We start from the raw sequence: 24,681 nt of genomic DNA on the forward strand, positions 1-24,681 counted from the left end.
TAAGCATCCATGACACATGGCCACCCAACCTCTGCTTGAAAATTTCAGATAAAGGAGAGAGCCCACCACTTCACAAGGGAAATGATTCCGCTGTCAAACAGATCTCCACTCACTGACTTTGCAAATGCCTGGCTTGCAGTTTTGAAAGCCAACAGGGTGTTTTGCCCTGTGATCTGTATTCAGCCTACTGGGTGAAATTTTAGGCCAAGCATGACGCAATTCCTTGGTTGTTCACTAGTGTACGTTCATGTGTGTGCAGACCCTCCAAGTGTCCCTATTTCCTAGGGACATCCCTGATTTAGAGAATCCGTCCCAGTTTCTGATCTGATCTTGGAATATCTCACTTTTCCTTAGGATGTCCCTGTTTTCACTGGAGAAACGTTGCAGGGTATGGAGTTATCTGACCCCCAAGCTGTCTGAAGGCAATCCTGTACAGTCAGACCTCGGGTTACAGAAGCTTCAGGTTGTGCGATTTCGAGTTGCGCACCGCGCCGAAGCCGGAAGTGCCGGAACAGGTTACTTCTGAGTTTTGGTGCTCGCACATGCGCAGAAGCGCTAAATCAAGCTTTGCACATGCGCAGAAGTGCCAAATCGCAACCCGCGCATGTGCAGACACAGCGCTGTGGGTTGCGAACGCTGTGGGTTGCGAATGTGCCACCCGCATGGATCACGTTCACAACCCAAGCGTCCACTGTATAGGAAAGAGGTTTTTTAAAAAATGTTTAATGTTTTATTATGTTTTTATATATGTTTGAAGCTGCCCAGAGGGGCTGGGGTAACCCAGTGAGATGTGTGGGGTATAAATAGTAAAATTATCATTATGGAATGGGATGTCCTTATTTTCATCGGAGAAATGTTGGAGGGCGTGTGCATTAAAGAAAGGCAAGACAGGTTCATACTGAGCCAGAGATCTGCCTCCATGAGCTACTCAGGGGGCGAATGAGTACTCAGACATTTACACATGCAAATAGTTAAGAAGGGAAAGGAAACAAGGGACAAGGGTTCTTGGTGAACATCAAGGCTGCCAGACTCAAAAGAAAGCAATCTGTCACAATTAAGATATTTGTCACTAAAAGGAACTGTATGACGCCTCCTGCTGACATCACTGCAGAAATAAGCAGCCTCAGCTTTACCAGGAGAAGCAAAGCAAAGCTTCTTCCTGTGACAAAACCTGTAGCATTTTTAAAAACCAAGGTGGCGAGTAGATCCCGAAATGAGAGCCTCGCCCCATTAAGAGTTCAGCTTCACAGCACAAATGCACAACCCCTTCTTGGTCCCCACTGAAGCTTCCAAGCGGCTTCTCGGCTCCTACAAAGCTCATATTAAATGCCCACATTTGTTTATAAGTCATAGAATGATAGAATCGTAGAACTAGTCCAACCCACTACAATGCAGGAATGCCTCCACGGACGGCAGTTAAGGCCACTTTGCAGAATTCTGGATGAAATTCCCCATAAGGAAAGCAAAAACGAGGTGTGATAAACTTCAAGGGTTATATAATTCCAAGTGGTTTTGACCAAAGAATGGAATTAAAATTACTCATTGTTTAAACGTCCCAGTAAACACACAGAGACTGCAAGAGTGATACAGCAGGTCTAATCTTTCACTGGGTTGTTGGTAGGAGACCATGGCTGGAGACCGTGGAAGAGGGAGCCTTTGGGGCTGAAGGCAAATGTCTGGAGAGTTACAGCGTCTGCTATGCTGTGGCTGTACAGTCATACCTCCTGTTACGTTTGCTTCATGTTACGTTTTTTCAGGTTGCGTCCCGCGGCAACCCAGAAGTACCGGAAAGGGTTACTTCCGGGTTTTGCCGCTCGCGCATGCACATAAGTGCTAAATCGTGCTTCGCACATGCGCAGAAGCGCCAAATCATGCTACGCAGGTACAGCGCTTCAGGTTGCGAACTTTTCATGTTGCGAACGGGCCTCCGGAACGGATCCCGTTCGCAACCAGAGATACCACGGTAGTACATTAGGTATGTAAGACAGAGAGAAGCATATTATGGGAACGAAGTGGGATAATAATTGTAAAGCACCCAACATAGGGAAACATATTAAGAAGAAGAGGAGTTTGGATTTGATATCCCGCTTTATCACTACCCGAAGGAGTCTCAAAGCGGCTAACATTCTCCTTTCCCTTCCTCTCCCACAACAAACACTCTGTGAGGTGAGTGGGGCTGAGAGACTTCAGAGAAGTGTGACTGGCCCAAGGTCACCCAGCAGCTGCATGTGGAGGAGCAGGGAATCGAACCCAGTTCACCAGATTACGAGTCCACTGCTCTTAACCACGACACCACACTGGCTCTCCCTAAATGAACATACTCCTTCCTTGAAGGTTTTTAAGCAGGGGTTGGATAGTCATCTGTCATGGATGCTTTAGCTGACATTCCTGCATTGAAGGGCTCCAGGTTGTCAACATCCTTCTTAAATTGTGGTGCCCAGAACTGGACACAATATTCATTGTGCAGTCTGACCAAGGAAGAACAAAGTGGGACTCTAGGACTTCCCTTGGTCGGCACACTATACTTCTGCTGACACAACATAGAATAGCATTAGCGTTTTTTGCTACTGCATCACACTGCTGACTCATGTTAAGCTTGTGGTCTACTAAGCCCTCTAGATCCTTTTCACATGTACTACTGGCAGGCCAGGCCACGTGTCGCCCATCTTATATTTGTGCAGCTGGTTCTTCCTGCTTAAGTGCTGTGGGGATTAAATGAGGAGGGGAAGAACCGTGCCTGCTGCCTTGACCTCCCTGGAACTTAAGGTGGTATTATTGTTATTATTGTTTATTGATTTATATAGAAAGGCAATACATAAATACATAATAAACTGGGAAGGTCCAACTCAGGTCTTGCCATTTGGAATGCTCTACATTCCCTGATGCTCATGACAGTTTGCCCATGATAAGAACACATCTGTTGGATTTCTTTTTATTTAAGATAATTGTTACAAAATATAAGCAAAACACTGCAAATACACATACACATATACGCTTCAAATAAGCACACATACATGAAAAGGGGACAAAAGAGAAAAGAAGAAGAAAAGAGAAAAGTTGGAAGAATTTCTTCCAAATTTATTTTACAAATATCTCAATATGAAAATAAAATAAAAATCATTGATTGACTTCCATCGCTTACACATCTGTTGGATTTTTAAGGGGAAATGAAACTAATTTTAAGAGGGCTGATTTTAAAAGTGGGTGGGGGTCCTCTTTAAATTTCTAGAGCAGCTTCAGTCCTGGGGGGTGGGGGGGGAGAGAGAGGATTTGCACTTGAGCAGTGCAATGCTGTCCATGCCTTCCCTATTGTTTTCAAAGGCGTGTGTAGAGGATTGCAAACTTTGAAATGAGCCCGCTACACCCAGAGAAAGTTGAAAGGGAGGTGTAGGAGAAGTGGGGAAACCCGCTGGATGGAATCATAGAGCAGACGGAGTGGTGCTTTTTGAATGGCAGTCCATATCTCCATCATTTGTCTTGTGGGGCTGGGTATGGGGGCCTGGTTTGCCTTGGGGCCCAGAATACTCTCTTGGAGCCTGGCCTGGCCTCCAGGCAATTTCCTACTGCAGGGCTGGCCACAGGACGGTGATGTATCTGTCTGTCTGCTTGGAAAGGGAAGTTAAATGGAGAAGAGGTGGGTGGAGGAACGGCCTTTGGCCAGTAAACCATTTAGCAGTGGCCATTATTATCTGGGAGGAAGGGAGGGGTTGCAGACGAAGGCCGTAGCTCCTCCAGTGGGTCACAGCTGTTCAGTTTGAGAAGTGTTGAGAACAGCCCTGAGATCTGCAGGTATAGGAAGAAGAAGAAGAAGAGTTTGGATTTGATATCCCGCTTTATCACTACCCAAAGGAGTCTCAAAGCGGCTCACAATCTCCTTTCCCTTCCTCCCCCACAACAAACACTCTGTGAGGTGAGTGGGGCTGAGAGACTTCAGAGAAGTGTGACTGGCCCAAGGTCAGCCAGCAGCTGCAGGTGGAGGAGCGGGGAAGCGAACCCGGTTCCCCAGATTACGAGACTACCGCTCTTAACCACTACACCATACTGGCTGTTGGGGTTATACACATTATTATTATTATTATTATTATTATTAATAATAGAAGTGAGCAGTAAAGCACCTCACAACCCTTTATGTCCTCGCTCTATTTCCCCAACCCTCCAATTCCAAACTCACTAGTGAGGAAAATGTACTTTGCACATGCACAGAGTGTGTATGAACTTAACAACACTTAGCTTTATACTTTAAAGTGATTATTTTGTTAACGTTATTAATGTTGTTTTATAGATGATAAATGCTGCATTGATTTGTTAATCATATGAGTTTTGCTGTAACTGTGACAATTAGCTTATTTTTATTGCTGTTTTATTAATGGCTTTTTATATATTATAATTGTTTTATTGATTTGTTAGTTACTTTGTATTATTTATGCTGTATTTAGAATCAAAAAATCATGTATGTTCTGTTATTGCTATTTATTGTTTGTAAGATGCTCTGAGACTCATTTGAATGAAAAGTGGCGTGGAAATTCAGTAAATCAAATCGGAGAGCCACTGACAAGGTGATGATGAAAAAAACCACATGGTTTTCAACCGGGCTTGCTCCCTGGTAATTATGCACAGGATCGCGCCGCAACAAAAGTACTGTATTCACAATCCCAAAATCAATGCTGAGCGGCGTTCTGCACAAATTCAAGGGCACTGTGTCTTTTAATCAGTCATGGGTCCCTAACCCTTTCACTCTCATCCCGGGAGCACTTTGCACATGCTCAGACACCCCTCTTTTCTCCTTTCCCACGTGTTGGGGCGACGCCACGCCCCCGGCCCGCTAGTCAGCGGCGAGGGCATTCTGCACATGCTCGTCGGCACCGGCTGCGTTTCGCCGGTCGCAAATGAGGTCAGCGCGAAGCTGCTGCAGGTCTCTAACCTCGGCCGGGAAAGCGACGCACCTGCCCGCGACCCAGCAGCGCCCTCGGGGCGGCGTCTGCCGGCCTCGTCCGGGTCCGCCTCCTCGCCGCCCAGCCGCGCGCCCGGGCGGGCCCGCTTGGCAGCGTGTCCGGCTCTCTCCCGGGCGCCCTCCTCCCGGCTCGCCAGGCCCGGAGCGCCCCCTGTGGCCGCCTGGCTGCCCCCGGGGCGCCCCTCCCTCCCTCCCCGGCCGCCTCGTCGCCGGGCAGCCGCGCCGTCCTTGCCCCGGCTCCGCATCGCGTCCTTGGCCCGCCGGCGCGCCCCGCCCCGTCCCTCGCCGGCCAGAAGCAGCAGCAGCAGCAGCCCGTCGTTGCGCGCGGCGCCCCGGGCGAGGACGAGCCGAGGCGGCGGCTCTAACAGGTGGGATCCCGCGGCGAGGGGGCGGAGGAGCCAGCGGGCGGGGGCAAAGGAGGAAGGAGCGGCCAGACCCAGCCCCAGCCGCCGACACCGACGCCGCCTGCCAGGCGAGCTGCTGGTGCCCGCGCCACACCAGCACCTGCGCCGCCCCAGCTCGCCGGTGCCTTCCCAGCGCCGCCGCTGTCCCGGCCGCCCCCGTCCGTCCCGCCCGCCCGCCGGCCGCGGCACCGGCCTCGCCCGCCCGCCCTCGGGGCTCCTCCTTCCGCGCTCGCCTTGGCCACGCCACGCCAGGCAGGGCGCCGCGCTCGGCGCTCGCTCGCGCTCTCCGCCCGGGACAGGGGCTGCTCCGCCGCCGCCGCCGCCGCCGCGATGCCGAAGCCGACCCAGCCGCCGCCGCCGCCGCTCCTGCTGCGCTCGGCCAGCGGCGGCGGAGGCAGCCGCCCCGGGGACAGCGAGCTGGGCCGGCAGTTCCGGGACTGGTGCCTGCGCACCTACGGCGACTCGGCCAAGACCAAGACGGTGACCCGGAGCAAGTACCAGCGCATCGCCGAGGTGCTGCAGGGGGGAGCCGGCGCGGGCGGCGGAGGCGGAGAGAAAGGCAAGTTCCAGTTCTGGGTGCGCTCCAAGGGCTTCCGCCTGGGCAACGGCGCTCGGGAGCCGCCGGCCGCGGCGGCGAAGATGGGTCAAGTGGTGGTCTATGTGCCGGTGAAGACGGGAACGGTTAGTGCGCCCCAAGCTTGTCTGTGCGTCCGTCCATGTGCCGTGTCTGTGTTTCCCCGGGTGGGTGGGTGCCATGGGGGGGGGTGTCGGCACCGCAGTGCCCCGGAGGGTGTGTGGGAAAGAGGGTGTGTTGGTGCCCCGGCCCAGCCTATCCCGCCACCCCCCCCTGCCCTGTCCCGTCCCGTCCCGTCGCACCCTGTCCCGTGCCGCATGGCCAGGAGGGCGCGCCGGAGCCAGACAGATGCCCGCGCCTCCAGCCGCGCCCCCTCCCGCTGCCCTCCCCTCTCCCTTGGCACAGCAGGAGGTCATTTGGGGGTGGGAGCAAAGTGGGGGCGGCGGCGGCGGCGGCATGGCTGCGCTCTCGCATCTCCAGCGCTTTCCTCCACGGGGTCGGGACAGTCCCTGCCGCCAAGACCTCCCCCCCCTCTCTCTCCCTCCCTCCCCGCGAGGTCATTTTTTTTAGGGGGGGAGCGGAGACGCTGGGGAGGGGGAGGTGCCCCGCCTCCTCCTTCCACCCCCTCCCGCCTCCTCCAAATGTCCCACTTCCTCGAGCTCAGCAGGCGCCGGAGCGGGGCGGGGAGCGGGGTCGCCTTTGCGCGGGGCAGCCTCTCTCCCCGCGCCCCTCCCGGCCCAGCCAGCTGCAGCTTCAACCCCCCCCCCGCCCACCTCCACCGCCTTCCTCGTGCCAACGGATTGGGGGCCAAATCGCCCCCTCCCCCGGGCAGGCGCGCGCGCGCGAGCGCGGAGAAGCGCGATGGAGAAGGGACCCCCAGCCAGCGCCTTCCCCTCCCGGCCGGGCGCCCCTCCACCTGCTCCCCCTCGACTGCCTTGTCCCGGGCAGGAGGAGAGGGAGAGGGGGGAGCCTTCCCCCTCCCTCCCCTCCCCCTTTGCCCCCGAGGGGAGGGGGCGGCCGGGGCTGCGCCGGGCAGGTTGCGTTGCGCGGCGCCGGCTGCGCTCGGGGGTCTCCGCCGCTTGCCGCCTGTCCCGCCGAGGCGCCCTCATTGTTCCGCGCCTGTCCGGCGGGCCCAGGACGCCGCGCCGCCCGCCCGCCCGGCCTCCGCACACCCCCTCGGCCTCGCCTCCGTCCCAGCAGGCTGCTGGCCCGGGAAGGCGCAGCCAGCCAGCCGAGCCGGCCCCCTGCCGCTCCCGCCCAGAGCCCGCATTGTTCCCTTGGCGAAGGCCGGGGCGCTTTCTCCACCCCCCTCCAAAGCGCACCCCCCAATTTAAACTTTCCGCCGGGGTGCGCGGACGGGGCGGGGCAGCCAGGAGCCGCCTCGTGCATTTGGACATTGGCGCCCGTCCCCTCCCCGGGCCGCCCCCGGCCCGTCCGCATCCATCCATCCCTCCATCCTCCATCCTCCCTCCCTCTGCTCAGCTGGCTGTGCCAGGGTGGGCTTGGGCACGCTGGGAAATAGAGGGGGGGCTCTCTCTCTTTCTCGCTCCCCCCCAGCTCTCTCTCTCTCTCTCCAGCTCGCGTCTCTCCCCCCCCCACCCCGCCCCGGCGAGCCAGCCCGTCCCTTGCACCATCTGCCCAGGAGATTGGGCGCCTGGCAGACAATTGCTCGGAGGTGGCCTTGCTGGAAAAGTGCACTTCTGTGTGCACGCCTGCCCCCCTCCCCTCCCCAAGCAAGGAGGCATCAGCTTAGCTCTGCTGCTGCTGCTGCTGAGCTCAAGGGCTGGCAGGGAGAATATTCTCCACGGGGAAGAAAAGTGTCTAGCAGAGGAGGAGGAGGAGGGATTACTTATTTATTTAATATTTCCCCCTCCTTCCTTCTCCAGCGCTGCTGCTCCTCGCAGGCTTGCTGCTGCCATCAGGAGGGCACAGGAGGGGTTTTTCTTTTCCAGGCTGGGGGGAGGTTGCCATGAGGGCAGCCCATCTGTGTGAAATGGGGCACGCTTGCCTCCCATCTGGCCTCCCTGGTTCTGGGGGGAGGAGGACGGCCATTCTCTTTCCCCTTGCCCCCCCCCCTTTACGCAGAGAGCAATTTTTAGTGGATTTTAGTGCTGGAGCTAAATTTGGAGAGGTATTCTGACTCGAATGCTGCAAACACCCACTGAAAGTACCAGAAACCCTGCTTCTCTTTTCTGGTTTGTGCATCCTACTTTTCTCAAATGATGTGCTTGTTTGGGGGTGCCCCACGGGGCCTGGGCTGCCTCCTTCCCCAGAGCTTTTGTGTTGCGCACGCATGTGAGTTCTCTCTCACACACACATACCCTTAAGCAGTCGCTGTGTGGTTTGGGACACCCTGCGGCCCTCCAGAGTCTGCCTTGCACAGTGACTAGCAGAAGCCAAGGAAATCCTCCGTGCTTGTGAGTGAGTGAGTGAGTGAGTGTGTGTGTGTGGTGAGCCTCTGGGCCCAACACTTGCTTCCCTTTCCTGCGGGACCCACTGCACACCCCATGGCTTCTCCAAATCAACAAGCCACACCTCGGCCTCGTGAGGTTCAGAGGAGGGACCCAACAAGCTCCAGTTCAGTCCCCAGAGATCGCAGTACCTGCTGGCAGCGGGACTGATATCTGCTGGGGAAGAAGGGAGACCAAAATGGCTCCAGCCCCTCTGCCATCTGCCTCAAACCCACCTGGCCAGTTTTTCTGCTGGCCACATGGCTCCCAACTCCCCCTCTCCCAATATTTGTGTGTATGTCTCTTTTTGTTTGCTTTTGGTTTAGCCTTTACCTTAGTCAGTGGACCTGTAGCTATTTTTTTGCACGCAATTATAAAATAGTTTGCATGCGCAGAGGAAGTGTCATCTCTTGCCTGATGGGACTGTCCTGGGACAGACCAGGGCATGAGTAGGGAAAGTCAAGGAGCGCCCCCACCATCTTCCTCCCCAGTGTTAGAAATTAGCCAGGCACTCTTGGCAACTGGCACGGGTCCAATTGCTACCATGGGGAAGTCTCTGGATGGTTGGCAGATGAACTCCCCATTTGACTGGGCCCTATAGCTTTCTGAAGCAAGTAAAGCAGAATGGCTTATGTATTGCAATTATAGTCCACCTTTTTCTCCAAGAAGTACATGGTTCACCCCCCTCAGTTAACCCCTACAACAACCTTGCGAGGTAGGTTAAGAGGCTACGACCCAAGGTCACCCAGTGAGCTTCATAGCTTAAATGGGGATTTGAACTCTGATCTCCCAGGTCCTAGTCCAACACTTGAACCACTATTTTATTTTATTTTATTTTATTAAATTTGTATACCACCCTGTGCCCACCCTGTGCAGGTCTCATACTACACCCCACTGACTTTCTAGAGTACTTCTACTATAGGGCAGCTCTGTGAATTAAGTAGGTAAATAAATATGGGGAAAGCAAACTGTCATTTAGAGACGGAACGGAAATATTCTCCTTGAAGCTTGAATTTGTTTTATTCTGGATTGTTTTATTTTATGTGCGAATGTGTTGTGAACTGCTTTGAGATTTTTATTCTTTAAGCTGTAAAGTGGTGTAGAACTGAAATGCATAATAATAATAATAATAATAATAATAATAATAATAATAATGATGTTCTTGGCATAGTCACTGTTTATTCCAGAGGCTTGCATAGGAGGATGTCCCAGTGGGTTGTGGCCTAAGGGCTGGATCTGCCCCCCTCCAACTCCAGCACCTTTAATGCCCCCTAAACTGCCCCCCACCTCTGGGTCCCGTCCCCCAAAGCACGAAGCGTTCCAGAGGCTGTTTTCTGCCCTCCCAACCCTATGGCCATTTCCCTGCGTGGACTTCATGGGACCTGCATGAGACAGTCCTGGGAGGAAGTGCGTTTATCCTTTATGATAACACCCTTTCCATGTGCGTATTTTGAGAGGAGGTACTGTAGATTGACAAAGCCAACATTAGAGAAATGCGTGGAGCAGAGGGCCATTGATGGCTGTGCCCTGCCCTCTGAATACCAGCTGGTGGAAACGGCAAGAGGGCAGAGTTGCTTTTGTCCCCGAACCTTCTTGTGGATTATTTTCCTTTGGGGTCTGGTTGGCTACAGTGGGAGCCGGAGGTGGGCTAGACAGGACCCCTTTGGCCTGGTATTGCATGCTCTTCTTACGATCTTATGTAATTCCATTACTATTCCTTCCTTCCTTTTTTTCTCCCTAAAAGGGCCACCCTCCCCGTGGCTTCTGGGTGCTGCTGTTTTTGCAATGCCTCTCGCCTCCGCTTTCCCACCTGGGCCTGGAACTGAGGGGGAATTGCAGGCAGGCAAACGCCTTTCCTTTGCAGTATATTCAATATTGCGCTTCTCTTCCTAGGCTTGGGTTTCTGACTAAGACGTCTGCCTCTTTCTCCCTGGCTGGGGAGGGGGGCGGCGGCGGCAGAGGCAGCATTCCAGCAGCGTCTCCTTACATCCTGTCCCATCCTCCTCTGCCAAAAATGTGCAGTGACCTTGCTGGGTGGTTGCCGTGGGGCGCCCCGCTCGCTGACCTGTTGCTCCAGCCGTTGCATTTGCCTTTTGCTCACTGGGGGGGGGGGGCAGGGAGTGAGGGGCGGAGGGGAGAGGAGAGGAGGCCCCGCCAGCTAGCCAGGGCAAAAAACCCGCTGCTGCCGAGATGCTTCTAACTGGGGCAATTAGCTCTGCCAATTAGTAGGGCAAATGCTTCCCAGCCAGTTCCTCTCCTTCCCGCCCCCTGCTCCACCCCAGGGGCTTTTTGGAAGTGGGGGGGGCACATTCCCACTGTTGCCACTGCAGGTTGTGTGTTTTGTGTTTGGAGGAGAGGCACTCTACTCTCCAAAATGTCCTTGGCTTTTGCAGACAAAGGGTTTGGGAATCCAGGCGGGTCCGCTGAGCAGGGAGGAGACCCTCTGTGAGTTCCTGCTCAGTGTCTGCAGGTTGTCGGGGAGAAATCTGAGGTCCAAAGAGATAGCAGAGGAGCGGAGGAATGTGCAAGGGATCCCGGCGGCAGGGATAAGATCTCGCCTTCTCATGACAGCTCTGGCCTTGCTTGCGGGCAGAGAGAGCGTCTGTGCGTCCTCGGTTCCTTCCAAGTCTCCCTCTCGGCTGGGCAGAGGAGATTGTCCTGGACTCTTTCTCGCTGGGCCTAACTTTCCCCTTGCCCTCCTCTCCAAGCCCAACCCTAATCGACTTCAGGTGGATTGGGACGCCGCTGCTACTGGCTGTCTGCTGTTTCCCCCCCCCCCCCTCTCCTGGCAGAGGGACGGAGGCACCAGATGGTGCCGTGCTTTTGGAGAGCCAGGGTGGGACAGGCGGCCAGGCCTGCGTCTGGCACTGGAAAACTCCCTGCATGTCAGTTTTCCAGGGGAAGGTCTTTCTCGTGTGAGAGCACCAGACAAAGGCCTGGGCTGCTGGAGGCTTCACTCTCCCCTCTCTCCCCCCCCCCAGCCCCCCAGGGAGGGTGTGGGCTTGGTAACTGGTGCAGAGAGGTCCACGGGAAGCCTCTGGGCCGTCCTAAAAATGCACCAGCCCCTCCCAGCTAGGGCTTGGCATTGGCTGTGTTGCAAAAGGCCGCCTTCCTTTTTGCCCCCCCCCCCCGTCCTTCCATTTAATCTTCCGTTGCAGGGGGGTTGGACTACATGATCCTTGAGGTGCCCGTCTGCTTTAGAGTTCTTTGAGTCTGTGTTTTATTGCAGGCATAGGCAAACTCCGGCCCTCCAGATGTTTGGGGACTACAATACCCATCATCCGTGACTGCTGGTCCTGTTAGCTAGGGATGATGGGAATTGTAGTCCCAAAAATCTGGAGGGCCAGAGTTTGCCTATGCCTGATTTAGTGTTGTTAGGCGCTCTGAGCCCGGCTTCGGCTGGGGAGGGCAGGATATAAATAATAATAATTATTATTATTATTATTATTGCATCTATCTAGTGCTTTTTTCTCCCAGGCAATGGAGGTGGTTCTCATTTTAACGCCCACAACAACCCTGAGAGGTAGGCTGGGCTCGCAGGCAGTGACCAGCAGCTGAGGTCACCTGATGAGCTTGAACCCTGGTCTCCTGGGCCGTAGTCTGACACTGCGCCACACCTAGTTGTTTTTTGTTAATGGGGTTCTCCGTGCTGTTTGGCCGGATCAATGCTGTATTTCAGCCAGTCGGGTCTCGTCTTCGTCTTGTCATGGTTACAGAACCCAGGCCAGCCCAGCGGGAGAGATTCGCATCTCTGGCCGGCTGCGGCACAGACTCTCAGGGTGAGTCAAAACTGCGCTGCGAGATGGGCCTTGATTTACGACGCCCGTCGTGGACTTCAGGGCTTGAGAGTTCCTGTTGTTTGTTGCTGGCTGTGGTTTTCCTGCCTCAAGAGCTCGCTGTGGAAGCCACGGAGGCTCATACTCGTTGCTGGAAAAGAAGAGGGAGGGAGAAAGGGGTCTTGTGTTCGAATCCTGCTTGGGAGTTTCCCACAGTAGGCATCAGGTTGGACACCGCAAGAAGAGGGATGCTGGTTTCTGACTTCCTATTAACATTTCGCCTCTTTATATGTAAATCAAGTCTTTATATTCACTTTAATAATAATAATAATAAATTTTATTTATACCTCGCCCTCCCCAGCCAAGACCGGGCTCAGGGCGGCTAACAATCAATAATAAAAACAAGTTGATTGAAATACAACTTAAAAAACAAGTTTAAAACACAACATTAAAATGCAGCCTCATCACAGGAGGAGAAAGGAAAAAAGAAAAAAGGGGAGGGAATCAAATTGATTCCAAGCCAAAGGCCAGGCTCTGTCTTACAGGCCCCGCAGAAAGAAATCAGATCCTGCAGGGCCCTGGTCTCATGAGACAGAGCGTTCCACCAAGCCGGGGCCAGTGTTGAAAAGGCCCTGACTATGGTTGAGGCTAATCTGACTTGCTTGGGGCCCAGGACCTCTAGGGTTTTGCTATTTATGGACCTTAAGGCCCTCCGCGGGGCATACCGGGAGAGGCGGTCCCGTAGGTACGAGGGTCCTAGGCAAAACATTTCAGCTCAAACCTACAAACGTTTTCAAATGTTTACACTTTTCTTTCATGTAAAATATAAATTTGCTCCAGTTCTTTTGAAACAGTTCGTCCCGTCGATTCCGGAGACGCTAAGAATTTAGTAAAGATGTTTGGAAGTCAGAAAGAGGGAGGGAAGGAAGCCGGTGCAATATTTAAGGTTATTGCTGTATGTAACAAATGTGATCGTGATAATTATGGAAGACTCAATAAAAATCAATTATATATATATAGAGAGAGAGATAGAAAAAGAGAACAGGGATGCTGGGCTGGATGGGCCGCCGGCCTGATCCGGAGGGCTCTTCTTGTGTTCAGTGACAGCTGACGGATGGTCACCTGCCATCAATGTTTTAGTTGAGATTCCTGCATTCCAGATGACCCTCAAGGTCCCTTCCAGCTCAATGATTCTAAAGATCCATTTTGGGGGCTGGAGAAAGGGAGACTATAAGTCAGTGGGGAGCTGCAAGAATCCCTAAATTACGCACAGTCTGTGCCTCCAGGCACAGAGGCAGTCTATCTGGCAAAATCTAGGAGGCCCTCCTCCTGTTCTTCTGGGGGCTTAAGGTCTGCTTGCTGCTTTCCCACGATGGGTGCCGGGAGGACAGGGTAGTGGCCTGGTCCAGCAGGGTCATATGGTGTCCTGGTGGAAACTCAAGCGCCAGAGGCAATCTACCTCCCTTTGCAGGTTCTTAGGCTCAGGTTACATCCTTGGCGCTGTGGGTTAAACCACAGAGCCTAGGACTTGCTGATCAGAAGGTTCGATGGGATGAGATCCCGTTGCTCGGTCCCTGCTCCTGCCAACCTAGCAGTTCGAAAGCACACCAGCACAAGTAGATAAATAGCTACCACTCCAGCAGGAAGGTAAACAGCGTTTCCATGCGCTGCTCTGGTTCGCCAGAAGCGGCTTAGTCCTGCTGGCCGCATGACCCGGAAGCTGTACACCGGCTCCCTTGGCCAATAAAGTGAGATGAGCGCTCCAACCCCAGAGTCGGTCACGACTGGACCTAATGGTCCGGGGTCCCTTTACCTTTACCTACATCCTTAAGAGGGCCTCCAGCGCCAGAGGCAGTCTACCGTGCCTTGTAGGTTCTCAGGCTCCTATTGCCATGCTGAACCCTATCAGTGGTTACTTTGCAGTGGGGTGTTTGCTGAGGAAAGGAGGCAAGGTGGGGTGCTCAGGGAGCTGGAATCCCCTCCCACCTGCCCTACAAATTGGACTTTTTTTAAAAAAAGCTGCATGCCTCTTTTCAGCAACAGGAGTAGCAGCTGAAGGCCCAGAGGCAAATCCAGCCCATTGACAAGGATCTACTGGGGGGGTGGGGATATGATATTCCAGTCCACATTAAGGCAAAGCGCAGATTGAGGTTCAGGGGGGTGGAAGAGGATGTTATTTTGAGTCCCCCCCCCCCAATTTTTATTTTATTTTATGACACAAATAAAAAACACAAACAATACAAACAAATTCTTGTCATAGCCTTATTTTTCTAAACAAAAAAAATTCCTTCCAGTAGCACCTTAAAGACCAACTAAGTCAGTTCTTGGTATGAGCTTTCGTGTGCATGCACACTTCTTCAGATACCTTATTTTTCTAAATATTGTTAAGTGGGCTTCCCCAAGTCCCACCTATCTGATTTTCATTTTACTTCATCTTTAGCAGTTTACATATATCAAAATTTCTAACCATCTTTTTTTTTCTTCACACTTAGTTTAACCATAAAAAACTTCACATTTTATCACTTATAAAATACACTTCTAATTTTAAAATAAAATTCTACTTCTAACCCTACCGCCTATATCCACTTCCAAAGCTATTCTAAGATTTAAATATTAACATATTTTTTCAAATATTCCTTAAACTTCTTCCAATCTTCTACTGTCTCTTCTCTCTGGTCTCGAAGACTCCCGGTCAGTTCGGCAAGTTCCATATAGTCCATCATGTTCATCTGCCATTCTTCAATAGTTGGTAAATCTTGTTTCTTCTAATTCTTTGCTAGCAATATTCTCGCAGCTGTTGTGGCATACAGAAAAAAAGTAATATCCTTTGGGGATTTCACCCCACTATACCAAGTAAAAAGGCCTCTGGTTTTTTAATAAATGTGTTTTTCAACACTTTTTTCAATTCATTATAAATCCTTTCCCAGAAGTCTTTTACCTTGGGGCACGTCCACCACATGTGGTAAAAGGTTCCTTCTTTTTCTTTACATTTCCATTGAGTCTTGTGGCTGTGCTGCTGTTTTCCGAAGCCATGCCTCTACTTCCGCTGCCCTCGCTGCCCCCATCAAAAAGCACCACAACTGTATTACCCTTTTCATGGAATCGTAGAGTCGTAAGGGTCCCCCAGAGGTCCTGTATTCCAACCCCCTACAATTTCTGCAACGAGGTCACAAACGGCTGTGCTGTCAGGAGCGGATGGGAGGTGCACTTCAGAACACTGGGGGCAACACCAGGTTGGCTAAGGCGGATTTTGTGGATTAATTGCTCCAAAAATCAATGGCTCAGGCAACAGGCTTCTTAGAAGCAATTATAATTGCTTACAATGCGAGTACTTGAAATCCATGGGCGGAAACCACCCTGGTTCTCTTACCCAGGAGAATACCTTTTCTGCTATGAAGCCTTGGAAGTTGCCTGAGAGATGCCAGCTGAGCTTTGTCCATCTCGCCCAGCTTTTGCCAACCTGGTGCCCTCCAGATTTTTCACTACAACCGCCAGCAGCTCCAGCCAGCACAGATGGAGGATGCCAGGGTTGAACCTGAGTTCTTCTGCATTCTGATTTCTTCTATTGCTCCCATTGAGTAATAGTTCCTCCCGTGACATGTTGCATGCATCTGGTAAGGAACAAAAGAAGGAATGCTTCTTTCTTCCAGAGCCAGTGTTTTATTCATATGCAAATATATGTAGATCCAATCAATTCAATTTGTTAAGATAATATTAATTGACTAAGATTTCTTTTCATCTTGTGACCTCTGTAGACTGACTCTCTGTCTTCTGCGCTCTTGTAGTTGTCCTGTAGGGTTTGGTGTCCTAAGAACTTTGAGAGAAATCAAGTTGCTAGACCTCATGGGGCAGCCTTTCCCAACCGAGTGCTCTCCAGGTTGCTTAATGGCCACACTGGCTAGGACTGATAAGAATTGGGAACTCAGGAGGGTACCAGGTTGCAGGAAGGCTGAACGGAGAGACACCTTTGAATGTTGGAAGATCGGGGACAGAAGTCCTCCACGCAGTGCTTTGTTAAACTGTGGAACTCCCTGCCACAGTAATGGCCACCAACCTAGATGGCTTTAAAAGAGCATTAGATCCAGCAGGGTTTTCTTACGTTTGTATGTATTTATGCTGGCTGCAGCTGATGGGAGTTGTAGTCTCATCTGCAATATCACCTCGCACCTTATATATCCAGCTGATCATTGCAGTCTGCAGGAGAGGGCGTTCTGCAAGAAGTTTTGTAAGGAGAAATATATGAAACATTGGAAAGAAGAGAGATATTAGTTATGAGATTTAAATGTAATAGTGAAAATAAGAAATGCAAATTAAGTAAACAGATGGGGAAATTTTCAGATGTGATTGATGGAAGTAAAAAGAAATTGTATAAGATGTAAAAGTATGTTTAATTATTGTTGAAAAACTAATAAAAAATTTAAAGAAAGAAAGAAAGAAAGAAAGAAAGAAAGAAAGAAAGAAAGAAAAAGTCTTCTGCCGCAGAGACGGTGCCATTCTAATATTCAGAAGGAGGGGATTCCCAAAAGTAGGGGCCATCACTCTCAATACCCCGTACCTGTAGAAGGGATCTCCTGACAAAGATGGTATTTGTAGTCCTACTAGCATAGTTGATTACAGTTGCTCTTCAAATAATTCGTATATTTCTTCCAGTCTTTTGTAAGTCTCTGGTTCCGCAGGTTTCAAATCCTTCCTGTCATTTTATCAAATTCTGCGTAGTCCATTAACTTCGCCTGCCATTTTCCTTTCGTCGGTATTTCTTCTTGCTTCCATTTCTGAGCCAACAATACTCTTGCCGCTGTTGTTGCATTAAATTTTTTTTTACATCCTCTCTATTAATATCCTCACCTATAATACCAAGTAAAAATGCTTCTGGGTTTTTTAAGAAATGTATATTTCAACATCTTTTTCAACTCATTATATATCATTTCCCAGAAGTTTTTTTTATCTGCATTGGAATCATTTTTGAGAAGTTTTTAATTCCAATTTTAATTTAAATTATCCCTTGCTTTCCATTCCAAGCGCCTTTGTCGGGGAGATTTAAACAGAATACAGGAAATAAAATAAATAGCGAGTGGCTCAAAGCGTCTGGAAGGCACAGGGTTGGTGAAGTCTTCCGTGGTGTAAGGGGCGAGAAATGGATCTTGCCTCTCATGGAGTTGGAAGGGGACCACAAAGGTCATCTAGTCCAGCCCCCTGCAATGCAGGGATCTTTTGCCCATTTTAGGGCTTCAACTCATGGGATCAAGAGTCTTGTGCTGTATTGGCTGAGCCATCCCAGTCAGAATAACTCTGGGCGTCATTTGGCTCCCGTCTGCAAAGTGGGGATGATAAACTTTGGCTTATCTTAAAAGGTTCCTTTTGGAATGGGAGACCAAAGATGAAGAAGTAAAATCAGTATTTAATTTTATTTTTAGGTTTGATGTTATGTTATTAATAACCTTTTCTGTTGAGAGATAGCAAAGTGGGTGAAAATAGAAACAAACCAGAAACGCAAGTTGGGGGAAGTCTTGGAGAGGAGGGAGGGAGGAATATATAGGAAACGTTAAGAATTTGAGATGTATGCAATGAATGAAAATGAAAAATGAATATTTATTTATTTATTTATTTAAGGTTCCTGCAAGCATTTGCCTAGAGTGGCTGGGGAAACTCAGCCAGATGGGCGGGGTATAAATAATAAATTATTATTGTTGTTGTTGTTGTTGTTGTTATATAGATCAGGGGTTGGAAACCTGCGACCCATGGACCACAAGCGGCTCACGGGGGTCGTTTAAGCGGCCCCCGAGCCGCCCACTCAGCGAGTCCCCGTGCGCTGCGCTAAACAAGTGCAGCGCAGAGCGGGGACTCGCTTCCGCGGCGCCGGAAATCGCGTCTGCGCAGACACGATTTGTCCCACGTAGCGATCTCTGCTGGAGTGAACCAGCCCAGGCGAGGTAAACCTTGCCGATCCCTGGCCTAGATAATGTGCACGAAGCGGTTTGAGCATTTCAGAATTCTGTTGAGTGTTTCTTCAGCCTTCTCTCGTGGTTCCTGTGTCTGCCCCGTCCTTCTCTTGAGACAAGAGCCCCGCGTGGAAGGCGAACTCCCACATGTCCGGGAGAGAGATAGAGAGAGATCTTCGCTGTGCTATTTTTGCAGTTAGTTCGGTAGAAGCCACACTGGCAGGGTGGGTGGAATGAAGGAGATAAAATGGCCTTTCCTCGATTATTTGCACGTAAGAGCTGACATGACAGAAGCCTGTGAAATTATGCATGACGTGGGGATAGCATGAGAACTTGTGGACGTCCAGGAATGCTGAATGTTGGAAGATTCAAGACAGTTGAAATACTTTTTCCGCGCAGCGCATTGATAAGATCCAATTGGGGACGCCAAATTTTGGGCTCTCCGTATTGCGACAGATTACCAAAGTCTGCCCCTGGTGAAAGTGTTGTGTTGTTGCGGGGAGATGGCTGGTGTTAAGGATATGAAATGCCTTTTCCCTGATTATCGGAACATAAGGATTCCTCATGTATGGTCAAACTTAACCGCCAGTCCAAATCTGCACCAGGGGGAGGTTCACACGCAAGGTTCACACAAAGGTGGAAACTAAGGTGCATCCGTTGTTCCTGGTCCGAGCGAATGAACATTATTAGGTGATGAGTTTCTAGCTCTTGGGTTTCCCTGCCTCCTTACCAAATATTTCCTTAATAGGTATTCACTCTGAGTGCGTGTTTCCAAATCCTGTAATGTAGGTTAGACTGAAAGGCGGTCAGCGGTCAAAGGTCACCCAATGAGCTTCTTGGCTGAGCGGGGATTTGAACTCTGGTCTCCTAGGTCACACAATCCAACACTCCAATCATTACACCACAGCAGCAAGCCCAATTACTACTACTACTAATTTTACTATTATACGCCACCCATCTGGCTGGGTTTCCCCAGCCACTCTGGGTGGCTACAGCACATATAAAAACACAGCAAAATGTCAAACATTAAAAGCTTCCCAATATAGGGCTGCCTTCAGAGGTCTTCTAAAAGTTGTGTAGTTGTTTATCTCCTTAACATCTGATGGGAGGGCGTTCCACAGGGAGGGTGCCACTACCAAGAAGGCCCTCTGCCTGGATCCCTGTAACTTGGCTTCTCGCAGGGAGGGAACCGCCAGAAGGCCCTCGGAGCTGGACCTCAATGTCCAGGCTGAATGATCAGGGTGGAGACGCTCCTTCAGGGATACAGGACTGAGGCTGTTTAGGGCTTGAAAGGTCAGGACCAACACTTTGAATTGTGCTTGGAAATGTACTGGGAGCCAGTGAAAATCCTTCAGGACTGGTGTTATATGGTCCCAGCGGCTGCTCCCAGTCACCAGTCAAGCTGCTGCATTCTGGATTAGTTGTCTAAACCTAAGAGTCACCAAGCCATTTGAGACTGATAAACATAAAACCATAGTAAAAAACAAAGCAAAAATAAATTATTCCATTAAATTTGTATACCGCCCTTCATCCATAGACCTCAGGGTGGTTTGCAACATAGAAGTACAAGATAAAAACAGAAAATGCATAATAAAAACTCCAAATTATTTGCACCAGCCTTCTCCCCAACCAGTTGCCCTTTCAGATGTTTTGGACAACTCCCATCAGCAGCAGCCAGCATTTGTAGTCTGGAGGGGTACCTGGTTGGGAGAAGGAAGACCCAGACCACGTATGAAAATATGATTCCTGGCTGTTGCCGTAAACTAAGAACCTGCCTGTCGCTTTGAGCCGACGCGCCCAGGTCTTTGCATCTATAAAGTGAAATCTCTTCTCTGCTTGTTTCCTCTCACCCATCACGGTTTATTAAAACTCCTCGTCATCTTTCTCCCCACCGCAATTAAAGAGCCAAGAGTGCCAGTTGCGAAGCCATCCTTTGTAGGAAAAGGCTCCTTTCCCCACATTACCCTTGCGCTTGCTGTCTGTTGTGACTCTTTTTGATGTGTGTTGACTAGGAAAGCAGCGCATACCAGATTCTGGAGGCTGATGCACAATAGACTTCTGTCTTGACATCCTAATGATGATTTCAGCCGGAGCACAGCTCAGGTCTCTGTGTGAATCCAGGAGCGGAGAGATCATAGGAGGAGACCCCACCCCAGCGTCTCGTCCTTCCCCTCTCCTTTTTCCTTCTGCTTCAAAAAGAAGTGGCTCGGCCGGTTGCTTCAGGCAGCAAAATGTCTGGGGTGGCTCTAAAAGAGGACTTGGGGGGGGGGGGATAAGGCTAGCGGTGGCTACTGTTTTCTGCTTTTATGGTGGCAGGCAGTGCTTCTCTCAATGCCAGTGGCTGGGAATCAGAAGGCAGGAGAGTTGCTGCAGCTGCTACACTCATCTCCTGCGTGTGGGCTCCCCACTGGAGTTTATGGTCGGCCACTGTGAGACGCAGGACACAGGTGGCGCTGTGGGTAAAACCTCAGTGCCTAGGACTTGCCGATCGTATGGTTGGCGGTTTGAATCCCCACGGCGGGGTGAGCTCCCGTCTTTCGGTCCCAACTCCTGCCCACCTAGCAGTTCGAAAGCACCCCTAAGTGCAAGTAGATAAATAGGTACCGCTTTATAGCAGGAAGGTAAACGGTGTTTCTGTGTGCTGCGCTGGTGCTGGCTTGCCAGAGCAGCTTTGTCACGCTAGCCATGTGACCCGGAAGTGTCTCCGGACAGCGCTGGCCCCCGGCCTCTTAAGTGAGATGGGCGCACAACCCTAGAGTCGGACACGACTGGCCTGTACGGGCAGGGGTACCTTTACCTTACTGTGAGAACAGGATTCTGGACTCAATGGGCCACTAGCCTGATTCAGCAGGGCCTTGTGTTTTTGGGTTGGCACCAGCTTCCTTGTTCTAAGGCGGCGGAGGAATCTTGTTGCGAACCACCCTGTGGTTTTCAAACCAGTCTAATAAATTGAATTAAATCAATCGATCCCCCGCGATGGAGGAGTTGCAGCTAGAGAACCCCGAGCAGAATGGCCACACAACCTCTGTTCAGAAACCTCCAACGAAGGAGGGTCCCTCGCCTTCCGTTTCAGTGAAAGTTCTTCCTGTCGTTCAGTCAGAATCGCCTTTCCTGAACCCAGCTGTTTGGGTCCTGCAAACAAGCTCGCTCCTTCTCCTCCATCCAGCCCACCTGCCCCAGATTGGACCACTGCTATGCAAACCGCAGCAAAGAAGCCACGGGGTTTGGATCCTGCCCTAAAACCAAGCCTGCCTGCTCACTGCTTCCTTTGTCTAGCTTCCCTGCGGCCTCCCTCTCTCCTCCACCTCCTCCTCTGATGCTGCGAGCATCGCTCCCTTTGTTGCTTAGATGCCAGGGATGGGCAGCAGTGCCATTCTGCACCCCCCACCCTGATGCTCTGCGGCGAGGCTGCCTCCCCCCCCCCCGCAAGCTCTCCCTTTGTGCAGAAATGCTTTTAAGGCCCTTTTATTCTTTCCACCTCCTCTTCTCCCAAGACCCATGGGACAGCTTCCCTCGCCGGAAGTGCACAGCTTTGCATCGGGGATTTTCGCCAGACGCCTAGATGAACCATCCTTTGGTCTTCCGGCTCTTTACCTGCGCAAGTATTTCTCTGCGCCGGCAGAAGCCCTGGAGCTTGCGGCGGGTATTAAAGGTCAGTGTGGGCTGGGATGCACAGCCCTGTCTCTTAGCAACCGGGTCCTTCCTCCGAGCTGGACACTGAGGAAGCGCATCCTTTAAACACGGCTTCTGCTGCACCAGGGAAAAAAACCACAGTGATGTGCAGAGGAGGCGGGTGGAAGGATCAGGCCAGGATCTCTCCCCCTCCTGCTTTTCAGGCACTTAAGAAAGCTCAGAGCCGTCCTAATCAAAGCTGCCCTTTAATTGCTTTTCTCTCCTGCCTGGGCTGCCGTCTTCCAAGGTAAACAGATAGGCCATTGGCTGGTGGCAGCAGGAGGCCTCGTTCCAGATACCTGGAGAGGAGCAATGCTGCATTATTGATTCTCCTCTGGTCCTAGCAGGCAAGGGGTGCTGCTTGCATCTTCCCAGAAAGCGCCTCTTTTGGGGTCCTCCTCTCCCACTCCTTTGCATGCACACACATGCAGCTGCCCCTTTCTGCCTCTTTGCAAGCCCGAAAGCTGTTTCCTCTGCTTGGAGCAAGGCTTCGACTCCAGCCAACAAGGTCTTCATTCTGAAACCTTGAACGTCTCCAATTCCTCTCCCTGCCCAATCCCTCACTTTGTTCCTCTAATTAATAACTCTGCAATTGGTCCCACAGGAGCCTCGGCTTCTGTTTGCGTCAAAGTGCAACCTGTTGGTTGCCGACTTCCCCCTCCTCGCCCCGGAATTGTGGGTGGGAGGGAGCAGGGCAGATGGCTGGAAGTCTTCTTTGCCTTTTCATACCGGCCTCTTCCTCCAAAACGGTGCGTCTCGCTTTCTTCCAGCAAAGCTTTGCTGCTCAGAAACATTGGTTCAGTTAAATTATCTACCTGCTGCAAGACCACAAGAAGAGGCAGGTCGTGGTTCACTGGTAGAGCGTCTCCTTTGCAAGTTCCCAGGGTCAGTGTTTGGTAACCTCTCCAGGTGGGGTTGCGAGGGACTCTGATCCAAAACACTGGATAGCTGCTGCTGCCGGTTTGAACAACATGGACTCTGGCAACGTCTTGAGTGTCAACCTGGTAGTTGACACAGGTCTCTCTCCCCAGAAGAGCTTTTTAATGGCAGCTTGAACTGCAGACTTTGTCAGGTTACCATGCTCGTTCTGCCTCTGTGTGAAAACACCCACATTTAATGTAGAGAAGAACATGACAGAATAATAATAATAATAATAATAATAATAATAATAATAATAATTTTATTTATACCTCGCCCTCTCCGGCCAGAGCCGGGCTCAGGGCAGCTAACACCAATAAAATCACAGTAAAAACATAATAGGGGGAAAAGAGAGTGGAGGGAAAGGAAAGGAAAAAACCCCAATTTAAAATACAGTTTAAAATGCAGCCTCATTTTAAAGTAGCTGATAAATCAAGACCATAAGGGGAAGGAAACATAAGGGTCAGACTGAGTCCAAACCAAAGGCCAGGCGGAAGAGCTCTGTCTTTCAGGCCCTGCGGAAAGGTGTCAAGTCCCGCACGGCCTTAGACTCTTGTGACAGAGTGTTTCACCACATCGGGGCCAGTGCTGAAAAGGCCCTGGCCCTAGTTGAGACCAATCTAACCTCCTTGAGGTTTGGGACCTCCAAAGTGGTGTTAGAACCTGCCTGCTGAATTGCATACCCTCCAGTATTTCTCTGATGAAAATAGGGACATCCTATTCAGGGATGAATGGACCAGCATGACTAAGCCGCTTCTGGTGAACCAGAGCAGTGCACAGAAACGCCATTTACCTTCCCGCCGGAGCGGTACCTATTTATCTACTTGCACTTTGATGTGCTTTCGAACTGCTAGGTTGGCAGGAGCAGGGACCGAGCAACGGGAGCTCACCCTGTCATGGGGATTCGAACTGCCGACCTTCTGATTGGCAAGTCCTAGGCTCTGTGGTTTAACCCACAGCGCCACCCGAGTCCTTAAAAAGGCGGGATATAAATGCAATAAATAAGTTATTCTGCTTACCTGCTTAAAAAGGTTGGAGAGGCCAGCCAGATGGAGATGTCAGCCACCAACTTAGCACCCAGAGATCTCCAGTGGTCACCATTGGACCCACGCCAGTTGCAAAACGCGCCTGGCACCTGGCTAATTTCTAGCGCTGCTTGAAAATAAGTTTTCAGCAGACATCAAAAGGTCAAAGCAGAAGGCACCTGCTGAATCTCTACCGGCGGAGCATATTCCACAAGGCTGGGTTTCTTGTTGATGTCAGATGAGCCGCACCAACTCAGGGGATGACTAATGGTGCTTCTGCAGATGAGCTCAGAGATGGAGCTGGGATATAAAGGTCCAGGCTGGAGCTGAACCGAATTGGTTCAGAGGTTTGTAGATGAATACAAGGACCTTGAACCTGGCTTGGCCGGAAGTGGGCAGTCAGGTCAGGCGTTATAACCATGACCGCTTCATAAAGATGTTAAATGGCAGTGGGGAGGTGGTAGTATCCTGCTGTACCCTGCAGTGCAATTGCCAGGGGTCCAAGGAGCATTCACTCAGCGCTTCTCTCTGAACGCGGACCTGATGGAAAGAACAGAACAAACACAATATGGTGGTTCTGATGCCAATCCAACTGAGTTGGTTCCAGAGGACTCAACGGCACAAAAATCTGAGAGATCAAGCAGAAGTAGCAGACACTTTTCCTTCTATTTCCTCGTCAGGGCGACTAAGACTGAGTTGGTTCTGAAACTGAGCCTGACCCCAGATTGGTGTGGATCTGGATAATTAGTCGCACCCAGGAGTACCGGTTCAGGGTGCTGAGTGCTGTTAGGAGACCCCTATACCTCTCTCAGGGACGCAGGTGGCGCTGTGGGTTAAAGCCTCAGCGCCTAGGACTTGCCGATTGAAAGGTTGGCGGTTCGAATCCCTGCGGCGGGGTGCGCTCCCGCTGCTCGGTCCCAGCGCCTGCCAACCTAGCAGTTCGAAAGCACCTCCGGGTGCAAGTAGATAAAT

The 24,681-nt window shown here is 51.3% G+C and overlaps 1 protein-coding gene across 3 annotated transcripts in view; it reads left to right on the plus strand.

Annotated features, from left to right (window-relative positions):
- The first annotated feature begins 5,258 nt into the window (after positions 1 to 5,258).
- Positions 5,259 to 24,681, plus strand: part of NOL4L (nucleolar protein 4 like) — a 137,306-nt gene continuing 117,883 nt past the window's right edge. The window contains exon 1 of one of the 3 annotated variants that reach the window (XM_083744270.1): positions 5,259 to 6,036. In XM_083744270.1, coding sequence (XP_083600396.1) covers positions 5,686 to 6,036 — 351 coding nt within the window. In that variant the 5' untranslated portion in view covers positions 5,259 to 5,685. The remainder of the gene's footprint in view (positions 6,037 to 24,681) is intronic. The other 2 variants (XM_083744268.1, XM_083744269.1) reach the window with 2 other exon arrangements.

This window comes from Podarcis gaigeae (assembly GCF_964106915.1).
Source record: "Podarcis gaigeae genome assembly, chromosome: 6".
NCBI lineage: Eukaryota > Metazoa > Chordata > Lepidosauria > Squamata > Lacertidae > Podarcis > Podarcis gaigeae.